The 23,872-nt window shown below is 35.8% G+C and overlaps 1 protein-coding gene across 8 annotated transcripts in view; it reads right to left on the bottom strand.

The window, feature by feature from the left end:
- OSBPL1A (oxysterol binding protein like 1A) overlaps positions 1-23,872 on the bottom strand; it is a 264,203-nt gene that overhangs the window by 139,230 nt on the left and 101,101 nt on the right. For 4 of the 8 annotated variants that reach the window (XM_077135758.1, XM_077135756.1, XM_077135757.1 and 1 more), the window contains 3 exons: positions 23,204-23,302; positions 21,856-21,981; positions 15,604-15,685 (listed from right to left, as the gene is read on the bottom strand). In XM_077135758.1, the coding sequence (XP_076991873.1) occupies positions 15,604-15,685; positions 21,856-21,981; positions 23,204-23,302 (307 nt within the window). Of the gene's footprint in view, positions 1-15,603; positions 15,686-21,317; positions 21,653-21,855; positions 21,982-23,203; positions 23,303-23,872 lie in introns of those variants that run through there. The other 4 variants (XM_077135759.1, XM_077135762.1, XM_077135761.1 and 1 more) reach the window with 4 other exon arrangements.

The raw sequence follows: 23,872 nt of genomic DNA, 5'->3' as shown, positions 1-23,872 counted from the left end.
TAGAGAGGACAAAGAAAAGTTCCTGGGGGCTGTACCTAAAAGATGAGAAAGTTAGTGACCCACACTAGGAGAACAACGCAGGCGAAGACTCAGACACCCCAGAAAAGTTCAGTGCCCCCGAACACTGAACAAAAAGAAGGAAGTGGTAAGCAATGAGAATGCTGCAGTGAGTTCATCTGAATTATACCTTAAGAGGAATTAAAAGACACTGGAGTCTTCTGGAAAGGATGTGGCAAGACCTGTTTGTGTTTTAGGGGCACGCCTCTATCAACACTGTGGAGCATGCTCTTGGGAGACCTGGAAGAAGAGAAAACTGGAGGCACGGTGCCAGTCAAGAATTATCCCACTGCTGTAACCTATGGGAAAGATGACCAAGGCCTCTTACAGGTTATGGTGGGATATCCAGAGAGGTGACCAAAGTAGACAGAAGTGATTGATGAAATGTGTAAGGGAGAAAGAAGAGTTAAAATGGCGCCAAGGTTTGGGCTTGGGAAGATGGCTGAATTGGTGATATGTTCTGCTTTGAGATGAGGAACACCAAAAAGAATGTCAGGACAAGAAAAAAAAAGAAAAGTCGACAGGAAAAAAAAAGAGGACTTCTTCCTTGCGAGGTAGAAACTTCTGAATAGGAGACAATGAGGACTGAGTGCTAAAGATGTTAATTTCAACAACAACTGAACTACTGCAGCCATGCTAATGTGCTTTTCTTCAACAATTTCTACTTTACACTATAAATCTGGTTATAAATCTGTGAGCTATTTCAGTTCATAGATCAAATGTTCAGATCTACATTGATTTAGTCCAGACTTTTCACTGGTTAACAGCAGACTTTGGAGTCAAGCTGTCTCTAGGGTCAAGCCCTGATCTGTGAGCTGTATGGCCTTGGGCAAGTTACTTAAACTCTCTGTGCTCAGTTATGTGAAAAAGAGACATAACTAACTGTATATACTGCAGAGGCTAGGGAATAAATAAGTCAATAAATGTAAAGTGCACAGAACAAGCTGTATGGGTTTTTTTTTTTTCTAGGTAAGATAATACAACTTACAGGTTATTGATATGTCTTATATTAGAAAAAAAGCAAGACATGGTACCTAAGACTGGTTGATAGGAACCATCCCTCCAACCCCAAAGCACAAAGATGCTGAAAAATGATAAGAAGATATATAACAGAGTTTAGAAGAATGAAATCCGTAGATAAACTAGAAACCAAAGAAATCTCAAGGCTGACACAACAGCTATATATGTCAGTGACATGTTGGTGAGTAAGGTCCAAGATAGAGATGCTTATTAGAGAGAACATAAGCCCAAGAGATTAAGAGCTGAGGTTTTATCTGCAGACTAGGAGAGAATATGTGGCTCTTGCCTCACAAAGTAAGGTGGTAAGGCAGTGTAATGGGCTAGGCTCGGAATGAAAGCAGGGATGGAAACACCATCTTTCAGCTAAAAGAATAGTGAGAAAGGACATTTTTAGTCTATTGTTGTCAGTTGGAACCATGAGAAACAGAAATCATATGCCAAACCTAGGTATGAAATCCGAAGTGAAAACTATCAGCCCAGCACCAGAGAAACTTTTACAGCCTCAGGAGAGAAAGACAAAAACCACTCTGTAGGGACACTTCCACAGCCCAGGAGGCAGTAAAAAGCAAGCCCCAGTGAACCAACCCTCAATAAAAAATTACAATCTATCATGAGGGACATTTAGCAGAAAAAAAAGAAAAGAATTAGCTCCACCATTTGAGATAAAAGAATATTCTGAAAAGGGTGTTAAATTGATATTTTAAAGTTATTAGAGTTAAAATTAGATATACATTTAATATGAAAAAAAAACTTTAAAATACTGCCACCTAGAATTTCTAGACTTATAAAACACAGTCACTGCAATTAGAAATTTAAAAGTCAAAGGATAAAAGAGCCAAACAGACACAACTGAAGAAGTAACTAAAATGAGAAAACGGATCTGAGGAAATTACTCAGAATGTAACTCAGAGAAATGGAACTGGAATGAGAAACCAAGAGATGGGAGACAAAATAAGAAGTTTCAATACATGCTTATTAGGAGTTCTGGAAGAAGAAAATAAAAAGAATGAAGAAAATGCAAAATTTGAAGAGATAATGGTAAGAATTTAGATTGAAGAAAGATAACAAACAAGTCCTTAATTTAACGAACAGCATCTCAACAGGATATATAACAACAAAATCCTAATCTAGAGACACAGTAAAACTGCAGAACAAAGAAAAGTAAAAATCTTTGAAGTGACAAAAAAAAAAAAAACACTGCCCATGAAAGAATCGTGATCAGAATATCAGACGCCAGAAAAAGCTGAAATCCCATTTCCAACTGCTAATGAATGATTTCTATAACACAGAGAAATATGTGGATCAGGATTCACTATATACATTTAGTAACATGCAGTAAAGTCTATGAATTAAAGTTGGCATGTAAAGTAATATATATATTTTTTTTTGGGGGGGGGAGAAATTTAGTACTATGTATCAATGGTCTCAAAACTGTTAATATACTCCCAGCTACTAATCCCACCTGTAAGAATCCTAAAGTAATAAAGTGATATGATCAAATATAAATTTATAACAACCTTCTTTATAATTTACCTAACGTTAAATTTAGGGATGTATGGGAAAATGCACTTACTACATGGCCTTCAAGAAGTCTTACAAAAAATATTCTATTAGTTGGAGCCACTTTACTTGCTTGAGCAACCAGAATTTTCATAAAGATTAATTTGTAGAGATTTCAAGGCTGCATTCTTGGAACCTTGAGTTATGTGTTGCCAGTGCTGGATATAAACACTTTGACATTATCCAAACAGAAACTAGGTTTAAGATCCACGCACAAAAACGAAAGTGGTGTTTCAACAGGACATTTCTGACCAAAGACATGTTGTTTGGTCAAAAACAAATAGATTTATAGGGGCAGATGTGAGAGAATAATTGAAAATAAAGTTGAAAAATAAGGTTATGATAAATATCAGGCTAAAGACTTTCCATTTTACTCTATAGTGCAAGGATCCATAAAAGATTTTTCAACAGAAAAAAAATTACAACCAGAAAAGTCCCTTTAGAAAATTGAGCTGGCGGCAATAATGCACCATTTTACGGAATACGAGTTGGAAGACATCCTGAAAGTCTTCTGGTTCCATTTTCCCCAAGGATGGAAGTGAGGGGGAGTGCCAGGAGGCATACTCAGAAGTGAATGAGTATGGTAAAAACTGGAATGACAAGGAAGGGATCTGGGATCTAAAGTTAATGAAATTTTGCACTAAAACTAAGACAACTAGCAATGACAACCATAAGATCCAGATTCTGTTTGCAAACACTTTAGCTTTTCGTCTTGTGAAGTCAGTGGCAAACTATGTGGGCTGTTAGTGGCAGCAAGTGTACCTATCAGTTTTCTTTAATAGAATACATGGTATAAGATTATTCTGAACAATTCCCTGGCATTAAGAATGAACCTAGCTGGGAATCTACTCAAAGGAATTAAGGGCAAAAACTCAAACGGACATTTGCACACCAATGTTTATAGGAGTGTTATTTACAATTGCAAAGAGATGGAAACAGCCAAAATGTCCATCAACAGACGAGTGGCTAAACAAACTGTGGTATATACATATGATGGAATATTATGCAGCTTTAAGACAGGATAAACTTATGAAGCATGTAATAACATGGATGGACCTAGAGAACATTATGCTGAGTGAGTCTAGCCAAAAACTAAAAGACAAATACTGTATGGTCCCAATGATGTGAATTGACATTCGAGAATAAACTTGGAATATGTCATTGGTAACAGAGTTCAGCAGGAGTTAGAAACAGGGTAAGATAATGGGTAATTGGAGCTGATGGGATACAGACTGGGCAACAGGACTAGATACAAAAACTCAAAAATGGACAGCACAATAATACCTAATTGCAAAGTAATCATGTTAAAACACTGAATGAAGTTGCATCCGAGCTATAGGTTTTTGTTTTGTTTTGCTTTGTTTTTACTATTATTACTTTTATTTTTTTCTCTATATTAACATTCTATATCTTTTTCGGTTGTGTTGCTAGTTCTTCTAAACCGATGCAAATGTACTAAGAAACGATGATCATGCATCTATGTGATGATGTTAAGAATTACTGATTGCATATGTAGAATGGTATGATTTCTAAATGTTGGGTTAATTTCTTTTTTTCCGTTAATTAATAAAAAAAAAAAAAAAAGAATGAACCTAAAAGTCGAAAGCATAGGTTATTCAGGATATTGAAACAGGGGAGAGATTGGCCAATCAATGCTTAAGGAGTACAGGATGTTCAATAAGATTGACTGTAAAGGTTCAGAAATGGACAGCAGGATACTGTGTGATGGTAGCTTAATACGGTAAGTGTAATTAACAAAGCTGAGTATGAGTATGGTTGAAACAGGAAGGCTAGAATCATGTATGTGACCAGAAAGAAAGCTAGGGGATAAATATTGGAACTGTATAACTTAAAGAAACCTAGACTGGACAACGAAGGTGGTTAACTGTATAAAGATACAAAAGTCCTTACATGAACAAGAACAAATGTTATGTCACTATTAATTACAAGGTGTTAATAATAGGATGGTATATGGGAAAAATACAATTAATGTAAACTGAGGTCTCCAGTTAACAGTAACATTGTAACACATTCCTGCATTAATTCTAACAAAGGTACCATACCAAAGCTAAATGTCAATTATAGAGGGATGTGTATTTGGGATTTTTTTCTTCAGAAGAAATGAGAATGTTCTCATATTAACTGTGTGGTGAATGCATAACTATGTGTTTTTATCAAGAACCACTGATTGTAAACTCGGATGGATTATATGGTATGTGAATGAAGTCATTAATATTTTTTTAATTAAAAAAAGAGCAAATCTATAAATTCAACTCTCCACTTCCGTTCATGAAATCACTGTAACCCTCCTATTTATATAAAATGCAGTTTTATTTATCTACATTGATTTTTCAGAAAATAATGTTCGTAATTTTTTTGGAATGAGCCCATTAAATTTTATTGTGGTTATATGAAATAGTTTGCCAATTCACAGACAAATATCTCAGCTTCCAAAATGAAATGTATCTTTTGTGGTTATCAAATGTTATGCATATCTAAGACAGAAATGATACAGTGCTGATTTCATATCAGTTCCTCCAGTTGGATTACTAACCTGCTCAATCACTGTTAATAAAGATAAATACCATCGTTATATGAGGAAATAATCTGAAATAAGAAACTTGACTCAAGATTTAAAACAAACAAATACTATCTGTTTGTAGTTCTGATATAAATTTTTGCTTTCATCCAGATAAAATAAATCAACCCTCATCTCACTCTGGACTTCTCCTAAATCTTTTACATATTGCTAGTCCCTCTCCCTTGCTTTTGAGGGTTCTTCAGTTTTGAAAATGGTGTTTTAAAGTCTACTGATGGAATGACTGCACAGCTATGATATACTAAATACCAGTGAAATGAATTTTTTCAAGGTAGGAGTTTACGTTGTACGAATTACATCTAATAAAGCTGTTTTTCAAAAACAAGTCCACTGAAGATAAACAGTGCTAAGTAACGCAATATTCCAGACTGCAATTAATAATCAAAATAACTTAGCTACTGTCCTTTCCAAAGCTTTCTTTTCTCATAAAAATAAATGTTTGTTGAACTGAAGGAAAGGGATGCTATATGTGAACAGAGAATATGCTCAGTTTGGATACACATTTCCTGAGCACATATAAATTGAACCTAGGAGTCCACTGAGGGAAACTACTCATGATTAAACTGATACTTAATCAAAAACTCACAGACAACTAAATCATTATATTTCAGTGGAATCATTTATATTAAGTCATGGCTAAAGTCTAAAGTCTAAAAAATGTGATGTCATTAATTTACAAAGTAATAATTTTTTTCAATTCTTAAGTTTGAATTTTAGAGTATTATAGTCAACTCTGGGTAATTCATAACAAATGGAGAATGAAAATATAAAAAGTTACTGGTGGAAGGAAGATTAACAATTTAATCGAAAGACAGGTTCCTGTATACATTCATAGAATCTCTGCATCACTCCAGTAAAAGAAATAAAAAGACAAAAGAAAAAACTCACGCATCCCATATCCCTTACCCCTCCCTCTCACTGAGCACTACTATTTCAATATACCCAAGTTTTTACCCTTTATACCCCCCTATAATTTATTTTCAATCATTATTTTTTTACTCATCTGCCCATACCCTGGATAAAAGGAGCATCAGACACAAAGTTTTTACAATCACACTGTCACAATGCAAAAGCTATATAGTTGTACAATAATCTTCAAGAATCAAGGCTACTGGAAGACAGTTTGACAGTTTCTGGTATTTCCCTCCAGCAATTCTAATACACCACAAACTAAAAAGGGGTATCTCTATAATCCATAAGAATAACCTCCAGGATAACCTCTTGATTCTGTTTGAAATCTCACAGCCACTGAAATTTTGTCTCATTTCTCTCTTTCCTCTTTTGGTCAAGAAGTCTTTCTCAATCCCATGATGCCAGGTCCTGGCTCATCCTCGGAGTCCTGTCCCATGTTGCCAGAGAGATTTTCACTGCTGAGAGCCATGTCCCATGTAGGGGTGGGGCGGGGAGGGCACTGAGTTCACATGCTGAGCTGGCTTAGAGAGAGTGTCCACATCGAGCAACAAAAGAGGTTCTCTGGGTATAATTTTAATTAGGCTTAGTTTATCCTTTTCAGGAATAAGTTTCATAGGGGCAAACCCCAAGATCGAGGGCTCAGCCTTTTGAATTGGTTGTCCCCACTGCTTTTCAAAATATCAGGAATATCCCAGATGGGGGAAGTTTAATATTTCCTCCTTTCTCCCCATCTGTGCAAACAGTCTTGTATTCTCTGCCCAAATACTCTGGGATATATCAGGGCATCATACTAACCTGTACAAACCAATAAGATCTCACACCCTATGCAAGATTCTATGTAATTAGAACAGTTCAAATAAACTGACCATACAAGGTAAATTAGAAAATGCACTACCCAATATATAAATTTTGCACCAACTAATCATCTCTCCCTCTGGGCTCCATGGAAGTTGAAGTTTTAAAACATGGACCATGTCATCCTTTACCCTGTATTCTGATTTACCTTAGTTGTAGCCATATCAGCTTCACTTATATCTCTAGTTGAAGTCTGATCACTTTTTCAACTTTTTTTTTTTTTAACAGTTATTGTATGGGGTAATGGTGACTGTCAAAGTTTCAGTGCTCTGAGTCTCAGGTGTCACATAAATACCTGAAGTTTCACGGAACAACCAGGTTATGCACAAATAGCTCAGTATTTCAGAATTTAGAAATATAACTCATGAATCGATGTGGCTGCTGTAAGAGTTTGTAATCTAGAACCCTTTACAATAGGCCTCAATCTGATAACCCATGCTCTTGACTTCAATTCTCGGAGGTTGTATATTACACTTAGTCCATATGAGTAAGGCCTGATAACAACTGTCTTTTTGTTTCTGACAGTTCATTCAGCACACTGTCCTTAAGGTTCATTCACCTAGATGCATGCTCCACAACTTCACTCCTTCTTGCAGCCGCTCAGAACTCCATTATATGTATACACCATAGCTCTCCCTACCATCCCTCGGTCCTTGTACCTTTAGGCCACCTCCATTCACTGTGAATCATGAACACTGCCACCGTAAACACCAGTGTGCAAATATCCATTTATGCCCCTACTCCCAGATTTTCCAGGTATATACCTCGCAACGGGGTTGCAGGATCATATGGCAACCCCACTCCTAGCCTCCTGTGGAACCACCATGCTGCTCTCCAGAGGAGCATCACTTCTCGGTTTCCCTACCAACAGTGCAGGGTCATCTCTTCCTCCACATTTTATCTAGCACTGGTTTCTCTCTGTTCATTCTTAAATAGTTGTATCCGCACATCATGCAATCCAACCTAAGTACACTGACATGCCTTTGCCACCGTAATCTGTATGAAGACATTTCCTTTTCTTCCACAAAGAATCCACACCCCTCCCTCAAAACCCAACTTGTTGACATTTAGTTTGGGCATAGTGCCTTTGTTACACTCAGTAGAAGCAGCTTAAAATGCTACTGTTGACTACAGACCCTAGCTTGCACTGATTGTACTTTTTCCAGTATACCATCCACATTCAACACCTTGCAATATTCACAAGGAGATTTGTTCTCCTTCATGCAAAAACGTTTTTATATGTGTACATTTGATACCATCATTGTCCACTCTAGGCATTCCTAAGTTATATTATCTCAGTCTTTATCCACTATCTTTCCTTCTGGTTTCATAAGTGCCACCAGCCCTTCTCTCTCAACCATACTTACATACAGTCTCATTAAGGATATTTAAAAATATTGTGCTACAATCAATAATGTGCTTCCTATTGCTGAATTTTTACAAGTCCTGTTATACATTCTGTATTCCCTCAGCACTAGATGACCAATTTCATCCCTCTATCTCCTGATAACCTGCGCTCTTAACTTTAACTCTCAAAGTCCACTCATAAATGTTAGTTCATATTGGTGAGACCATAAAGTATTTCTCCTTTTGTTTTGGGTTAATTTCACTCAGCATAATGTCCTCAAGGTTCATTTACATTGTTACTTGCTTCATTACTTTATTGTATTACACAGCTATAAGATAATATTCCATCATAAGTATATACCAACAATTTGTTTAGCCATTGTCTGTTAATGGACATCTGAGTTGTTTCCATCCCTTGGCAATCATAAATAATGCTGCTATAAACATTGGTGTGCAAATGTCTTGTGTCCTTGCCTTCAGATCCTCTAAATATGTATCTAGAAATGGGATTGCTGGATCACATGGCAATTCTATACTTAGCTTCCTGAGGAAGGACCAAACTACCTCCAGAGTGGTTGTACCATTTTACATTCCCATGGGCAGTGGTTATGTGTGCCTCTTTCTCCACATCCTCTTCAGCACTTGGCATTTTGTTTGTTTGTTTGTTTGATAATGGTCATTCTAGTAAGAAATGATATCTCATTGTGGTTTTTATTTTCATCTCCTTAATAGCCAGCGCAGTACAGCATCTTTTCATGTGCCTTTTAGCCATTTGCACTTCCTCTTCTGAAAAGTGTGTGTTCATGTCTTTCACCCATTTTTTAATTTGATTGTCTTTTTCTTGTTGAATTGTAGAATCTCTTTATATATTCTGGATACTAAGCCCTTATCTAATATGTGCTTTCCAAGTATTGTCTCCCATTGCTTAGACTGCAATTCTACTTTTCTGACAAAGTTCTTTGATGCACACAATTGTTTAATTTTGAGAAGATCCCATTTATCTATTTCTTTTTTCATTGCTCGTGCTTTGGGTGTAAGGTCTAGGAAACCACCTCCCAGCACAAGATTTATAAGATATTCCCAGTATTTTCTTCTAAAAATTTTATGGTCTTAACTATAATGTTTAGGTCTTTGATCCATTTTGAATTAATTTTTATATAAAGTGTGAGACATGGATCCTCTTTTATTCATTTGCATATAGGTATCCAGTTCTCCAAACACTATTTGTTAAAGAGGCTGCTCTGTCCTGGAGGGGTGGCTGGCTTGACAACTTTATCAAATATCAATTGTCCATACATGAGAGGGTCTATTTTTAAACACTCAATTTGATTCCATTGTTCAGTAGATTTATCTTTATGCCAGTACAATGCTGTTTTAACCACTGCACGTTTGTAATATACTTTCAAGTCAAGTAGTGTGAGACCTCCCATTCCTTTTTCTTTCTCAAGAAAAGCACTATAGGACACCCTGCCCTTCCAAATAAATTTGGTTATTGGTTTTCTATTTCTGAAAAGTAAGTTGTTGGTATTTTAATGGATATTGCATTGAATCTATAACTCAATTTGGGTAAAACTGAAATCTTAACTGCATTTAGTTTTCTAATCCATGAGCACGGTATGCCCTTCCATTTATTTAAGTCTTCCACGCTTTTTTTAAAGCAATTTCTTGTAGTTTTCTATGTAGAGGCCCTTTATATCTTTAAATTTATCCCTAAATATTTCTTTTGGTGGCTATTATAAACGTAATATTTTTCTTGATTTCTTCCTTAGGTTTGCTCATCATTAGCGTATAGAAACACTACTGATTTTTGTGTGTTGATCTTGTATGTTTGCTGTACTCATTTACTAGGTCTAGTAGCTTTGCTGAGATTTTTTGAGATTTTCAACATACAGTATGATGTCATCTGCAAACACTGAGAGTTGTACTTCTTCCTTTCCAATTTGGATGCCTTCTATTTTCTTTTTTTGTCTAGTTGCTCTGGCTAGACCCTCCAGCACAATGTTGAATAACAGCGGTGACAGTGGGCATCCTTGTCTTGTTCCTGATCCTAGAGGGAAAGCTTTCAGTCTTTCCCCACTGAGGATGATGTTAGCTGTGGCTTTTTTATATTCCCTTTATGATGCTGAGAAAGTTTCCTTCTATTCCTATCCTCTGAGGTGTTTTCATAAAGAAAGGATGTTGAATTTTGTCAAATGCCTTTTCTGCATCAATTGAGACTCAGGTAGTTTTTCTGCTTTGATTTATTGATATGATGTATGAAATTTATTGATTTTCTTGTGTTGAACCAGCCCTGCATACCTGGAATAAAATCCAATGGTCATGGTGTATAATTCTTGTAATGTGCTAGATGCGATTTGCAAGTATTTTGTTGAGGATTTTTGGTCTGTCATCTTTTCTTGTAGTATCTGCATCTTGCTTTGATATTAGGGTGATGCTGGCTTCATAGACTAAGTTAGGTTCTGTTCCCTCCTCCTCTATTTTCTTGAAGAATGTGAGCAGGAGTGGTACTAATTGTTTACTGAAAGCTCGGTAGAATTCACATGTGAAGCCATCTGGTCCTGGACTTGGCTTTTTTGGGAACTTCCTGATGACTGATTCAATCTTTTGTGATTGATTTGTTGAGGCTATTTCTTCTCAAGTCAATGTTGGTAGGAAGTTGTTCATTTCACCTACATTGTCTAGTTTATTAGCATATAGTGGCTCATAGTATCCTCTCATTACTTCCTTTATTTCTGCGGGCTCAGTGGTTATGTCCCCTCTTCCATTTCTGATTTTATTTATTTTGCATGTTCTGTCTCTTGTTTTGTCAGCCTAGCTAAGGGTCCATCAACTTTATTGATTTTCTCAAAGAACCAACTTCTAATTTTGTCAATTCTAGTTTTCATGTTCTCAATTTCATTTATATCTGCTCTAATCTTTATTTCTTTCCTTTGGTTTGCTTTGAGGTTAGTTTGCTGTTCTTTGTCTAGTTCTTGTTAAGTGAACAATTAACGTCTCAATTTTTGCTTTTTCTTTTTTAATATACACATTTAAGGCAATAAATGTCCCTCTCAGCATTGCCTATGCTGCTATCCCATAAATTTTGACATGTTGTGTTCTCATTTTCATTTGGCTCGAACTACTTACTGATTTGTCTTATAATTTCCTCGACTCACTGATTAAGAGTGTGTTGTTTAGCTCCCATATATTTATGAATTTTCCAGCCTTCCACCTGTGATTAACTTTTTACTCCATTCCATTATGATGTGATAAAGTGTTTTGTATAATTTCAATCTTTTTAAAAGTATTTAGTCTTGCTTTGTGGCCCAGCATATGGCTTATCCTTGAGGATGATCCATGAGCACTTAAGTAAAATGTGCATCTTGCTGTTGTGGGGTGTAATGTTCCGTAAATGACTGTTAAATCTAGTTCATTTATCGTACTATTCAAAATTTGTTTGCTTATTGAACCTCTGTCTAGATGTTCTATACATTGATTAGAGTGGAGAATTGACATCTCCAACTATTATGGTGGTAGTATCTACTTCTCCCTTCAGTATTATCTGTGTTTGCCTCAGGTATTTTCGAGCACTCTGGCTTGGTGCATAAATATTTATGATTGTTATGGGCTTCTTGTTAAATTTTTCCTTTATTAATACATACTGTTCTTGTCTCTTAATTGTTTTACATTTGAAGTTTAATTTGTCATATATTTGTACAGCTACCCGTGCTCTTTCCTGGTTGTTGTTTGCATGAAATAACTTTTCCCAACCTTTCACTTTCAGCCTATTTTTATCCTTGGGTCTAAAATGAGTCTCCTGTAGACAGAATATAAATGGGTCTTTGTTCTAGTTTGCTAGCTGCCAGAATGCAATATACCAGAAATGGAATGGCTTTTAACAAGGGGAATTTAATGAGTTGCTAGTTTACAGTTCTAAGGCCAAGAAAATGTCCCAATTAAAACAAGTCTATAGAAATGTCCAATCAAAGGCATCCAGGGAAAAGATACCTTGGTTCAAGAAGGCCAGTGAGGTTCAGGGTTTCTCTCTCTCAAACGAGAAGGCACATGACATTTTCCTTCTTCATCTCCAAAGGTCGCTGGCTGGTGGACTCTCTGCTTCGTAGTGTTGCTCTCGCTGAATCTCTCTGAATCTCTCATTCTCTAAAATATTTCCTTTATATGACTCCAATAAACCAATCAAGACCCACCCAAATGGGTGGAGACATGTCATCCCTTAATCCAGTTTAACAACCACTCTTGACTAAATCGCATCATTCACAGTTCTGATTATAGTTTCAAACATACAATATTGAATAGAGATTATTCTACCTTTAAGAAATGGGATTTATATCAAAACATGGCTTTTCTTAGGGGGCATACTTCCTTTGAAACCAGCACAGTCTTGTTTTCAAATCCATTGTGGTAGTCTGTGTCTTTTGTTTGGGGAGTTTATTCATTAACAAACTGTTATTATTGTAAAGGCAGTACTTTCTTCTACCATTCTTTTGGGTTTTATATGTCATATCTAATTTTTAAAAATCTTTTTACCTTTACTGATAGTCTTCATTTCTATACTCTTCTCCAGACCTCTCTCTCCTGCCTTTTCCTATCTGCCTGTAGTGCTCCCTTTAGTATTTCCTGTAGAGCCAGTCTCTTAGTCACAAATTTTCTCATTGACTGTTTGAAAATATTTTAATCTCCCTCTCATTTTTGAAGGACAGTTTTTCTGGGTATAGAATTTTTGGTTGGCTGTTTTTCTCTTTCAGAATCTTATATCATACCACTGCCTTCTTGCCTCTATGGTTTCTGCTGAGAAATCCAGTCACTCATAGTCTATTGGGCTTCCCTTGTATGTGATGGATTGCTTTTCTCTTGCTACTTTTGAAACTCTTTGTCTTTGACATCTCACAATCTGATTAGTAAGTGTTTAGACTATGTCTATTTGGATCTATTCTGTTTGGGGTATACTGTACTTCTTGGATCTGTAATTTTATGTCTTTCATGAGACATAGGAAATATTCAGTAATTACTTCCTCTATTAGTTTTTCTGCTTTTTTCCCTTCTCTTCTCCTTTTGGGACATCCATAACATGGACATTCGTGTGCTTCATGTTGTCATTCAATTCCCTGAGACCTTGCTCATATTTTCCCAGTTTTTCCCCTATATTTTCTTTTGTGTGTCAGATTTCAGATGTTCTGTTCTCTTGTTCACTAGTCCTTTCTTCTACTTCAAATCTATCACTGTAAGTCTCCATTGCTTTTTTGTCATCTCTTCTATTGTGCCTTTCATTCCCATAAGCTCTCTAATTTATTTTTCAAACTTTTAAGTTCTTCTTTATGTTCACCCAATTACTTCTTTATATCCTCTCTGAACTTACTGATCTGCTTTTGGATGAGATTTTACATGTCTGTTCAAATATCTGAATTAGTTGTTTCAGCTCCTGTATCTCATTTGAAGTACTGGTTTGTTCCTTTGACTAGGTCATATCTTTGATTTTCCTATAAGACTCATTATTTTTTGCTGGCATCTAGGCATTTGATTTCCTTAACTAGTTTATTCTGGAGGTTGTTTTCACTCTTTTCTTGTTGGATGACTTTGTTCTCCACCTGTTCTTTGACATTCAGTTCAACTTATTCTAGACCTGTAGCACAGGTTCTGTTTAATCAGAATTTTCCAGTTCTTGGCTTTCTGTTTCTTGCCCTGCCTATACCAAGCCTTTTTTTTTTTTGAGGAGGAGGAGGAGGAGGGTCTCCTTGGATATTATCGATCCCAGTCAGATCTTCCCAGACCAGACAGGCCCACATCTTAGGAGAAGAGAATAGCCAGTATCACTTTTCCCTGAGGGTGAGACCTAGCAGGTTGTCAGACTTTCCTATGGAGTCTCTAGACTCTGTGCTTCTCCTATCCTACTCAGCATGTGGCACTTGTCAGCCTCCAGCTCTCCACTGTCACATGGTGGCTTTAATTTTTGCAGCCTCTCCCTTCCAGTGGTGTGGCTGAGACAGAGACTGAGGAGTAGGTGGGCTTTGATTACTTTTGTTTTCCAGCCCTTGGGACCTGAATTCCCTGGGCTGCCCACCTACTCTTTTCTTGGAGAAGAGAAGTCCTGTAGGGAATTAACCCCTTTCACGTAACTAGCTACTCTGTCTCTCAGACATGCCTTAGTTCTGCCCTTGCTTGGGGCAGTGCTAGAGACTGAAGGGCTTGCAGTTCTATCTAATGAGCTGTTAATAAGTTAAAAAAAACTAAAAGTTTTTCAGAACCAGACCCCTACTCCCTGGGTTTGCCAATTAAGAGCCTGAGTTGGTACATGGCTCTATGGATACCCAGGCTCTATATGCCCCCTTTGTGCAGAGTCCAGCCTTTTTTGTGCTATCCAACTCAAAAAACCTCTGGTTTTGTTTTTCTTTTTCCATCAGCCCTGCACCCTCTCTGCTGGGGCGAAAACCCCTGGGTCCTTTAGTGGTTACTCCAGAGTTGATCTGTGCTCCGGACCTGTTTTCAACAGTCAGAATTTGTTAATTTCGCAAATGGATCTTGGTTGAGCTAAGCCCTTGCTACTAATAAAGTCTGTTTCCTTTCCCCTCAGGGAATCAGCTTGCCATGCCCATGGGGGAGGGGTGCCAGCCTCCATGGCTTGGGAGACTTACATTCTGTGTGGGATCTCAGCCATTCCAGCCATTCTGGACTGGTGTACACTGTGTGTCCAGTCACTGATGTCCCCCTAGCAGTTGTTCTGTACCATTCCCTAGCTGCTCTGGAGGACAAACTAAATTCCACACCTCACTATGCTGCCATCTTTCCCTACCTCTCTCCATTCACAGAATCTTTAAAGGCTAAGACCTGGAAACAATCAACCTCTTCAGTTCACAGATAGGGAAACATGTTCAGAGAAGTTACTGTTCAAAGTAACAGCTAAGAAGTGGCAAAGCAAGGATTCAAACCCAGGACAGTCTGAATCCAAACCAAGTCTTCTGGGATACATCAGCAGAATTCTCATCAAATAGCCAAAATGAATTTACATCCCCAAAATGTTAACTTCATATTTGTTTTTTTTCCTTAAAAGAATGAAAACATTATTAATCTAGAAAGCAAGCATTCTCCGTGAGTAGAAATTTTACGTAGCCCTTTTATAATTTCAAAACTTTTTATATCAAATACCACTCTGAATTCAGAAACAAAAATTAAAAGGTAGCATCAACCAAAACTACAATGTGTCAACACCTATCATAATACAATGTATTAAAGAGTGATTTTTTTTTTTTTTTTTTTACCTTTAGTCATGTCACACTCCTTAATCATTTTGAGAAAGGTAGAAATTTCACTATCTAGTCTCTGTTGGCATGCCTGTGCTTTCTGGGAGGGGGGGAAAACACAAGAGAAAATAGAAAAATTACAAAAACTTAAAAGAATTTTCACATATGCTTTAATGTTTCTATAAAAACTTCTAATTTATAGGTTGATACATTATAATAATTGAGACATTCATTATAGAAAGAAAAAGATGAGAAAACATTTCTTTAGAAATTGAATATATTATTTAAGTAAACAAGTAGGGATTAATAAAAGTAAACCTAATGGTAAATACATTCAATATCTGGCACAAATATCATGCAGTTCCATCAGTTATTCCTATTATCATACTATGCCACATATATATATATATTGAGGAGTTAGATTTCTATAAGACTTTTATTAGACTTGGTTAACTTCATTGAATTATAAAATGAGTTTCTTAAGAATATATTTTAAAAACCTGTTTTTGTTAAAAAAAACAAGAACAGGGCGGGCCACGGTGGTTCAGCAGGCAGAGCTCTTGCCTACCACACAGAGAGACCCAGGTTCGATTCCTGGTGCCTGCTCATGCCAAAACAAAAAAAACAATAACAAAACCAGATGGTCTCAACATTTGGAAATCACAAAGTGATCTCAGTTCAGAAATGTTAAGTGCACGCAGCCCCCACATAATCAGACCAGTAAGGATATTTTCCTTAAAAATCAAGGCTTATGAAAATTAGGTAAAAACCAATTATAGTAATAATTCTTCTTTGTCATTCCAAATAAGTTCAACACATTTAGAGCCTTAAAAGCAAAAACATCAAATCAGCTTCATGACGTAAGTTGCATTCCATCTTATGGCAGATTTGGGAGTCCAAAATGAAAATCAGACAAACGCATTTACTGTGTCATATTAATGATATAATTTTGATGTTAGTTTTATTTATAGTTTCCCTTTAAAGAGGTGGGAGGAATAAGTAAGAAAATTATCATTGTAAATTTGGTTGTACGTAACAACAGAAAATATTTTATTCTGAGAACCTTGGTCTTATTACTATTAGAATCTCACTGCTGCAGGCAGAGTAATACATGTAGTCGTATGAAGTTCTCCTACTTTGTACTCCTAATCACAACTGGCCCATCAATAAACATTCTGCTCTATCAAAATTAGACATACTATTGCTCAATGTGCCAAGGTGACATAGGGAAGCATCCTTTTCTCCTTTTCCATCCTATAAATGTTTTAGTGCTAACGAAGCTCAACTCGACCACAGTAGAATTATTCATGGTGCCACATTAGTTAACAGGCAACTTCTCTTTAAAATCTGTTATTACACTTTTTGTTTTATGAGCCCCCCAAAAATAAAAATTTAATTTACTTTTTTTGTGGAGGGGGAAGATTCCTGTTCTATATAATTAAAAATATCACAGGAAAGGAAATGGTAGGCTGAACACTTTTTAAAGACAAATCCTGCAAATAGAGGTTAAAAGCAAGGAAAATGTTAATCTAAAGGCTCTAAAAACATGCACCATGACCAAATGTATCACTCATAATTTATTAATAGAAAAGCATCATTGTCGTCATATACATATTTAATACTCCTGCCCATATGTAATTCAACACTCTCCTTTTCTCTTTTCCCTTCTATGGTGAAAATTAGCTTCACTTGTAAAAGTAAGCAATGGTTTCATTTTCAGATTTTGAATCTGAAATAAACAATAGTTCCTGAGGTTATAATCAAAGATAGGAAACACTCTCCACAGCATCATCTTTAAATACTTACATCACACTGACCTTTCCTTAGCAAATTTATCTGACAGTTACTAAAATAAGCTTCTTGACAGATGATTTACTCATTTTAAAATGTATGAAACAAGACAGCTGGGGAAGATTCAATCTATACATACTGTTTTAAAATTGGGTACAAAGTATGTTTTCTAAACAATTTAGTGCCATGTATTTGATATTAAAAATAGAAATGGCATATTAATGAAGTTTAGTACATTCTCCAGTTTGCTATGGCACTGGCTATACTATGAAAATATAAAAAGTTATTTATGAAAAATAACGATTATCAGTTCTTTGCAAGTACCTAGCATGATGTCGCATTCTTGACTTCTATGCTGTGTGTTAAGTTAGGGCTCTTTTTGCTACCATTTTAATTCATATATTCTACATAAAAGGGATCCCACTACAAACAATGTTTGAATACCTCAATCTTGTCAGGACCTTAAACCCAAGTTGTCTGGGAGAAGCACACAAGTACAAGGATCAAACTCGCAGACACGAGGCCAGAGGATCCGAGGCATGCAGGGGATCAGAGGAGCCCTGCGGAGGACACAGGACCCCTACTGTCCACTCAGAGGGCAGCTGTTGGCTCTGTTTGGTTTAGGCTGATGTTAAATTACCTAATGATCCCTAACCTACAGGGAAGGGCAGCTTTGAAATATGAATGGAAGGGCTGGATGGCTCAAGAGCAGGGGATGGGGTAGGAGAAAGGCAAGTAATTATAGTGTATTTGCTATGGATAATCCGCAGTTGGTTAATCAAGAGCAGAAGCAGATAGTCTATCTATCAACAGATAATGGATAAACATACAGGTTCACCCATACAACAGAATAGTACTTGGCAATAAAAAGGAACAAACCAGTGATACATACAATATTATAATGAGTGGAGAAGCCAGACACACAGGGCATACAGAACATTATTCCATTTACAAGAAATTCTAGAACAGGCAAACTGCTCTACAAGGACAGAAAGCAGATCAGTGGTTGCCTGAGATGGAGGTGCAGGGCATTTCCTGGGAAAGGGCCCAAGGGAACTTTTGGGGGTGATAAAGATCCAGGGGGTGCAGTTCAGTGGTAGAATTCTCAGCTGCCACATGGGAGACCTGGGTTCAATTCCCAGCACATGCACTCCCCCATCCCCCCCAAAAAATTTTCCAACAAATGGTGCTGCAATCACAGGATAGTCACGTGGAAAGAGAAGGAAATGTGACCTCCACCATACAGCACACACACACACAAAGCTCTATATCATCACAGAAACAGGCTGCACAGGGCATACATGTTTGTCAAAGCACATACAACTACAAATTCATTTTATTGGATGAAAATTACACCTCAATAATATTGATTTAAACTTTTAAAATAACAAAGCATAAAACACTGATAACTTTGCTCTGAGGAAAATAGCCACTACTGGGAATACTGGTGTCCCGGAGCTCATCTCCAATTCTTCCTAACTCAGCCGAACCCACCTCGAGGGTAATCCCGTATTCTATCTTCCCTGAATCTAAATCAACCCCAGAGCATTTATTCTTTTTGGCATCTGATAATTATTATGGCCCTACTTTGTAATTTTTCTTAATGCTCTACTTTGAAATATGAATTTAGCAAATTAAATAAATTTTTAAATGAAGCAAGTACAGAGCAAGTACTTGCATACCTACCTGTCAGGCTTAGATCCTTTATTTCAAATTCCCTCTTTTCCAGCTCCAAAGCAACAACTACCAAGAATTTCCACTTTTGTTCCCACCAAAGTAGCAGCATATTACATAAACTGTGTTACACTTTGCCCTTTTCGTTTAACTATATATCATAAATATATCAATATGTACATAAATCTTTCTCATTCTTGTATTATTATTTCTGTATCTAGTCTATGGATGTACAGACATCTTACTGCACACTCATTTTCATTAGAAATCATTTACTGTTTTATCTTTTTTATTGATTTATTTACTTTTTAGGTACTTCCCTCTAGCCACTCTAATATACCATAATAGGACTATATCTTAGTTTTATATTACTTTCTCATCTGGTTAAAATTTAGCACCAACTACTCACTACTTCTAACAGAGATAAAGCTCAGATTCTATAGAATCAAGACATCCTCAACAAATAAAACTCCCACTTTTCTAGAAGAGCCCAGTCTCTAAGGGCCTATACAAGTGATGTCTAATAGAAGTTTCTACAATATGGAAATGTTCTAAATCTGCTCTGTCCAATAAGATAGTTCCTGGCCACATGTGGCTATTGAGTACCTGAAGTGTGGCTAGTTAAAATGAGGAACTGAATATAATTTTAATTACTTTAAATGTAATTAGGCACATGTGGTTAGTGGCTGTCGTATCAGAGAGTTTAGATTTCTTGAATTTCTCTTCCAATTTTTATTTCTGAAAAAATATTTTCAACCTGCCATTAAGGCAACAACCACGAGGCCCAAACCTCTATGAATGTGTGTTATGTGTTCTCCCTGGAGGCCCAACCTCAAATTGGTAAGCAGTAAATAGAGAACCAAAAGAGCATTTTAAGGTTTTGGATGCCCTCACTTTTGAGAGGTAAAATAAAATCAAAAGTACGATAAAACGTGATTATTTTTTCAAAATGGACATTCTTTCCCATTTCTTACAGGCCTATTTAACCCACAAGCATCTAGAGAAAATTTCTGTGGTTAATTCAGACGGTTTAAGAGAACTCCAGTCTTCCAAGTACGTGATCTCCTTTAGGATTATCTATAGATATATAGAATAGATCTGTCCAGAAACTGCCTCCAGAATTCCCTTGCTACCCAAGGAACTAGAATACCCTGGAGCCAGTCTACCACAAGCTACAATTCAATTTATTTCAAAATTCATTTTAGATTTTTACCTATTTTGGACCAGCCTTCGAAAGCTGAGACAAAGTCAAGATTCACAGAATTAGCATTCAAATTCTGTTGGTGACAGATATGTCTATAACTCATAAAACCTCAGAATTTAAAAATAGCACTGACAAACAGATGCTATAAAACCTAGAAGGCAGAAATATCATGGTCTTAAAGTTAACATATACACAATATTCAAATAAGGAATAAAACGGAAAAAAAAAACCAGGTTAGATTGATCATATCAAATTTTGGAAATTATGCTAAAGGAAAAATCTTACTTCAAGAAAGTTTAAAAAAATGATATGAATGTTATGCTTTTATTTTACCTGTAGCTTCCATTAAAAGGTCTTAAACCATCATAATCCTGGGAAAAAGACTGATTTATTTTGAAAAGTCTTTCCCAGTTTCATCATTTGCTTTACAGTATTGAAGGCAGATAATTTTTTTTCACTTATGGAATACTGACTAGAAATTAAAATAGTTTGCATAATTTTATTTTTTTATTGTTTTGAAATAATTTTAGTTATATATATTTAAACTTTTCCTATTTATTCAAACAGTTTTAATGTTGATCAGATGCTCTAATATTGCTACCTTTGCAAAGAGTTCACTGATCTGAAAATTGTTTATGGTTGTCATAGTACACATTAGAATTTAAAATAGCAGTAATGATAAAGCAATTGTCAAAAAATCCTGCGAAATGTCTTCAACAAAATATGACAGAACTCAAATTCTTTCATGTTCCATCATAAATTAAGAATTCAAAGAGTCAAATCCTTTTCTCATATAAATTTGTAGGACCTTAAGTCAATAAAACTCCTTAGATATCAGTAAACTTTTCATTAAAGTTGGTGATTTAAAACTACTCAAATCCTGCAACTCATTCATTTAATTTTTAAAGGGGATTAAATTTAGTAGGCAAATGCATATGTTCTGACATAATTACTTGGATTGAAACTGGAGGATCCCTTCATTCTTACAAACCCAATTTTCATTCTTTTATACACAAGGTGGATTTAAAAAGGACAGCCATAAAATTGATGCAAAAAAAAATACCTATTTCATTTCAATTAAATATGCTGATATTTCTCTACAGATAAGGCATTGATGTCACTTCAGATAAGGGCTCCTCCATTCATTACTGATGCGTCACCTTACCTGAAGGCAATGAGTTACAGATTACAAGCAGTTTAAAGGAAACTACTGACCAGGAAAAGCATCACTATGGTTGCATTATTTAAACTCTGAAATATGCAATGAAGTCATAAAGGGTAGCAAGTCAAGCCATGCATGCTCTCCCACTGGCAGCAATATTCATATAGAATGACCATCTGATTATACCACCCCAAAAACTTTAATATAAAAAGAAACACATAAGCATATCTTCAGAGCATATATAAGAGACACTGGGTAGTATTAAGCATGAGAAACATTATAAATACTAATAGAATATGACTGAACAAAGAGCAGTATTATTTCCATTATTGTCAGAAATCTTAATCTCAAAACCTCACAATTAAAAAATAAATAAAAGCTTGGTAAAACCTGAGTGACAGAATTAGCTACCAAGGTCAAATTACATCTTCCTATTTACCCCTAAGGACTCCTTCAAGTCTACAGCAGAAACTGTACCCTCCTCCTCTTCGTCATCAGTCAACTGGTCCTGGGAACAGTAGTGCGTGCTGTAGGCAGAATGCTCTTCTATTGCTTCTAGCCAGTCCTGAAATAAACCGAGGATCTGAATACAAATGAAGAAGTATTTTCGCTCCAGAGAGATGATATGACCACAATCTGGTGAGCATAAAAGTTACAGAGAGAAATAAAGGCAAACACCAGTGCAATAACAATCAAGATCCCTGGACCAAGACATGTCTGCAAAACACTTTCCCTTATGTTTAAAAGAATACCTATCATCTTTAAGCTTACATATTCATTAATATTAATACTCATACACATCACAGTATTAAATAATGGGTGAAGAATTTTACACTTTACAATCATGGATTCTTGACCCTGTTGAATAAGCTATTATACAATAATGGATCCAGACACACAATTTTTACTAACTTGTTATCAAATTATAACATTTTTTATTATTTATTAAATGATTCAGATAATTTTAACACAAACAACTGCCCTGATGAGTTAACTTTTACTATGTTTTTGAAACACACAGTAATTTCCTAAAAGCACAGTGAGAAATTTTTGGCCTAAAAATACATGTCTTACTTCTTCCTCATTATCTTACAGCATTACTCAGTGTCATACCTTATGGTTTTTAGAAATGCTGAGACAACAAGGGTCACGAATTGGACTATTTAGGGTTCTCTTTAGGGTTCCAAAGTTAGCCACTTTGGAAAGTAGACATTTCTAACTACTTAAAATGATTACATAAAATGAGATTCATCCACAGATACTGCTTTGATTTAAAAGAAAATGAATTTTCCAGTAACTTACTCTAACATGAATTTCTGTCAAGTGAATCCCAAATTTCTGGCTTACTGCTATTGCTCAACCTACCACATAGGAAGGCAGAGTCTACACTGTAACAAGCCTGAGAACACCTGGATGGTAGCCCAGGTGCTGTCACTCGCCAGCTGCAGGAAATCAGTATAAATGTATAGTCTTCAGTTTTCTCATCTATGAATTAAGGGTAGAATAAATAATCATAGGCTTTTTTTTTCCTCAATACCAGTAAGAGCCCTTTGAGTTCAAAGAATAAAAAGAGAACAACAACAACAAAAAAAAACAACTTATAAACAAAGAATACCTGCAGGTAGATTTTGATAAATAGCTAATTAATAAATCAAATTTCCAAAGCTTCATGTAATTGCCCCCATAAAATGGTTTGATTAGCAAGATGTAAGACGTTAATATTCAATTTTATGTTCTTCATGTTGTTCATGCTTTTTAATGTTATTTACATTTTATACATAAATTACCTCTCTTGACTGTTGAAGGCTATTCTTAGGAACTCTGAAGCTATGAATAGTGTCATCAAAGCATTTAATAAAGAAGAGGCAGCTATCAGTAGATTTCACCTTGGAATAAGAGAAAACAGTAAGACAGTATTTACTCACATAAAATATCTACACATAACCTCCAAAATACAAATATGACTTAATGTTACCTAATTGAAAAATTCTTTAAATACTGATTAAAAAAAAAACAGTGAAAAAACTACAATGGGAATATCTGTGTTGTATGCTTTTTGACATCCAATCTGACTTTCACATTCTTAGACAGTCCATTAGGTATTTGTCTTTATCTTTATCCTTTCTACTAAATATGTTAGCACCCACTTAGGCTGTAAAGTCCTATCAATACAATAGCTCCAATTTCTTATTTATATCACTCTCCCAAGTTTTCTGTTTGAACTGAGTATAGACAATGTTTGAACTGAGTGTAGAAGAATGAGTGGTAGATAAAGTTGATTAAAAAGGGGGGAAAGGGAAAGAGGATAAGAATACTCATGAATAATAATGTTTTTGAAATAAAAATTTGAGAACAGAGAGGACTTACAAATGGAAACAATAACCAGAAAAGAGAGAGGATATATATACTGATATCAGACAAATTAAATTTCAAATGTAAAACAATTAAAAGACATA

Source organism: Tamandua tetradactyla, chromosome 18 (genome assembly GCF_023851605.1).
Source record: "Tamandua tetradactyla isolate mTamTet1 chromosome 18, mTamTet1.pri, whole genome shotgun sequence".
NCBI classification, from domain to species: domain Eukaryota; kingdom Metazoa; phylum Chordata; class Mammalia; order Pilosa; family Myrmecophagidae; genus Tamandua; species Tamandua tetradactyla.
Note: the sequence above shows the minus strand (reverse complement) of the source record. Positions and strands in the feature narration are given on the sequence as shown.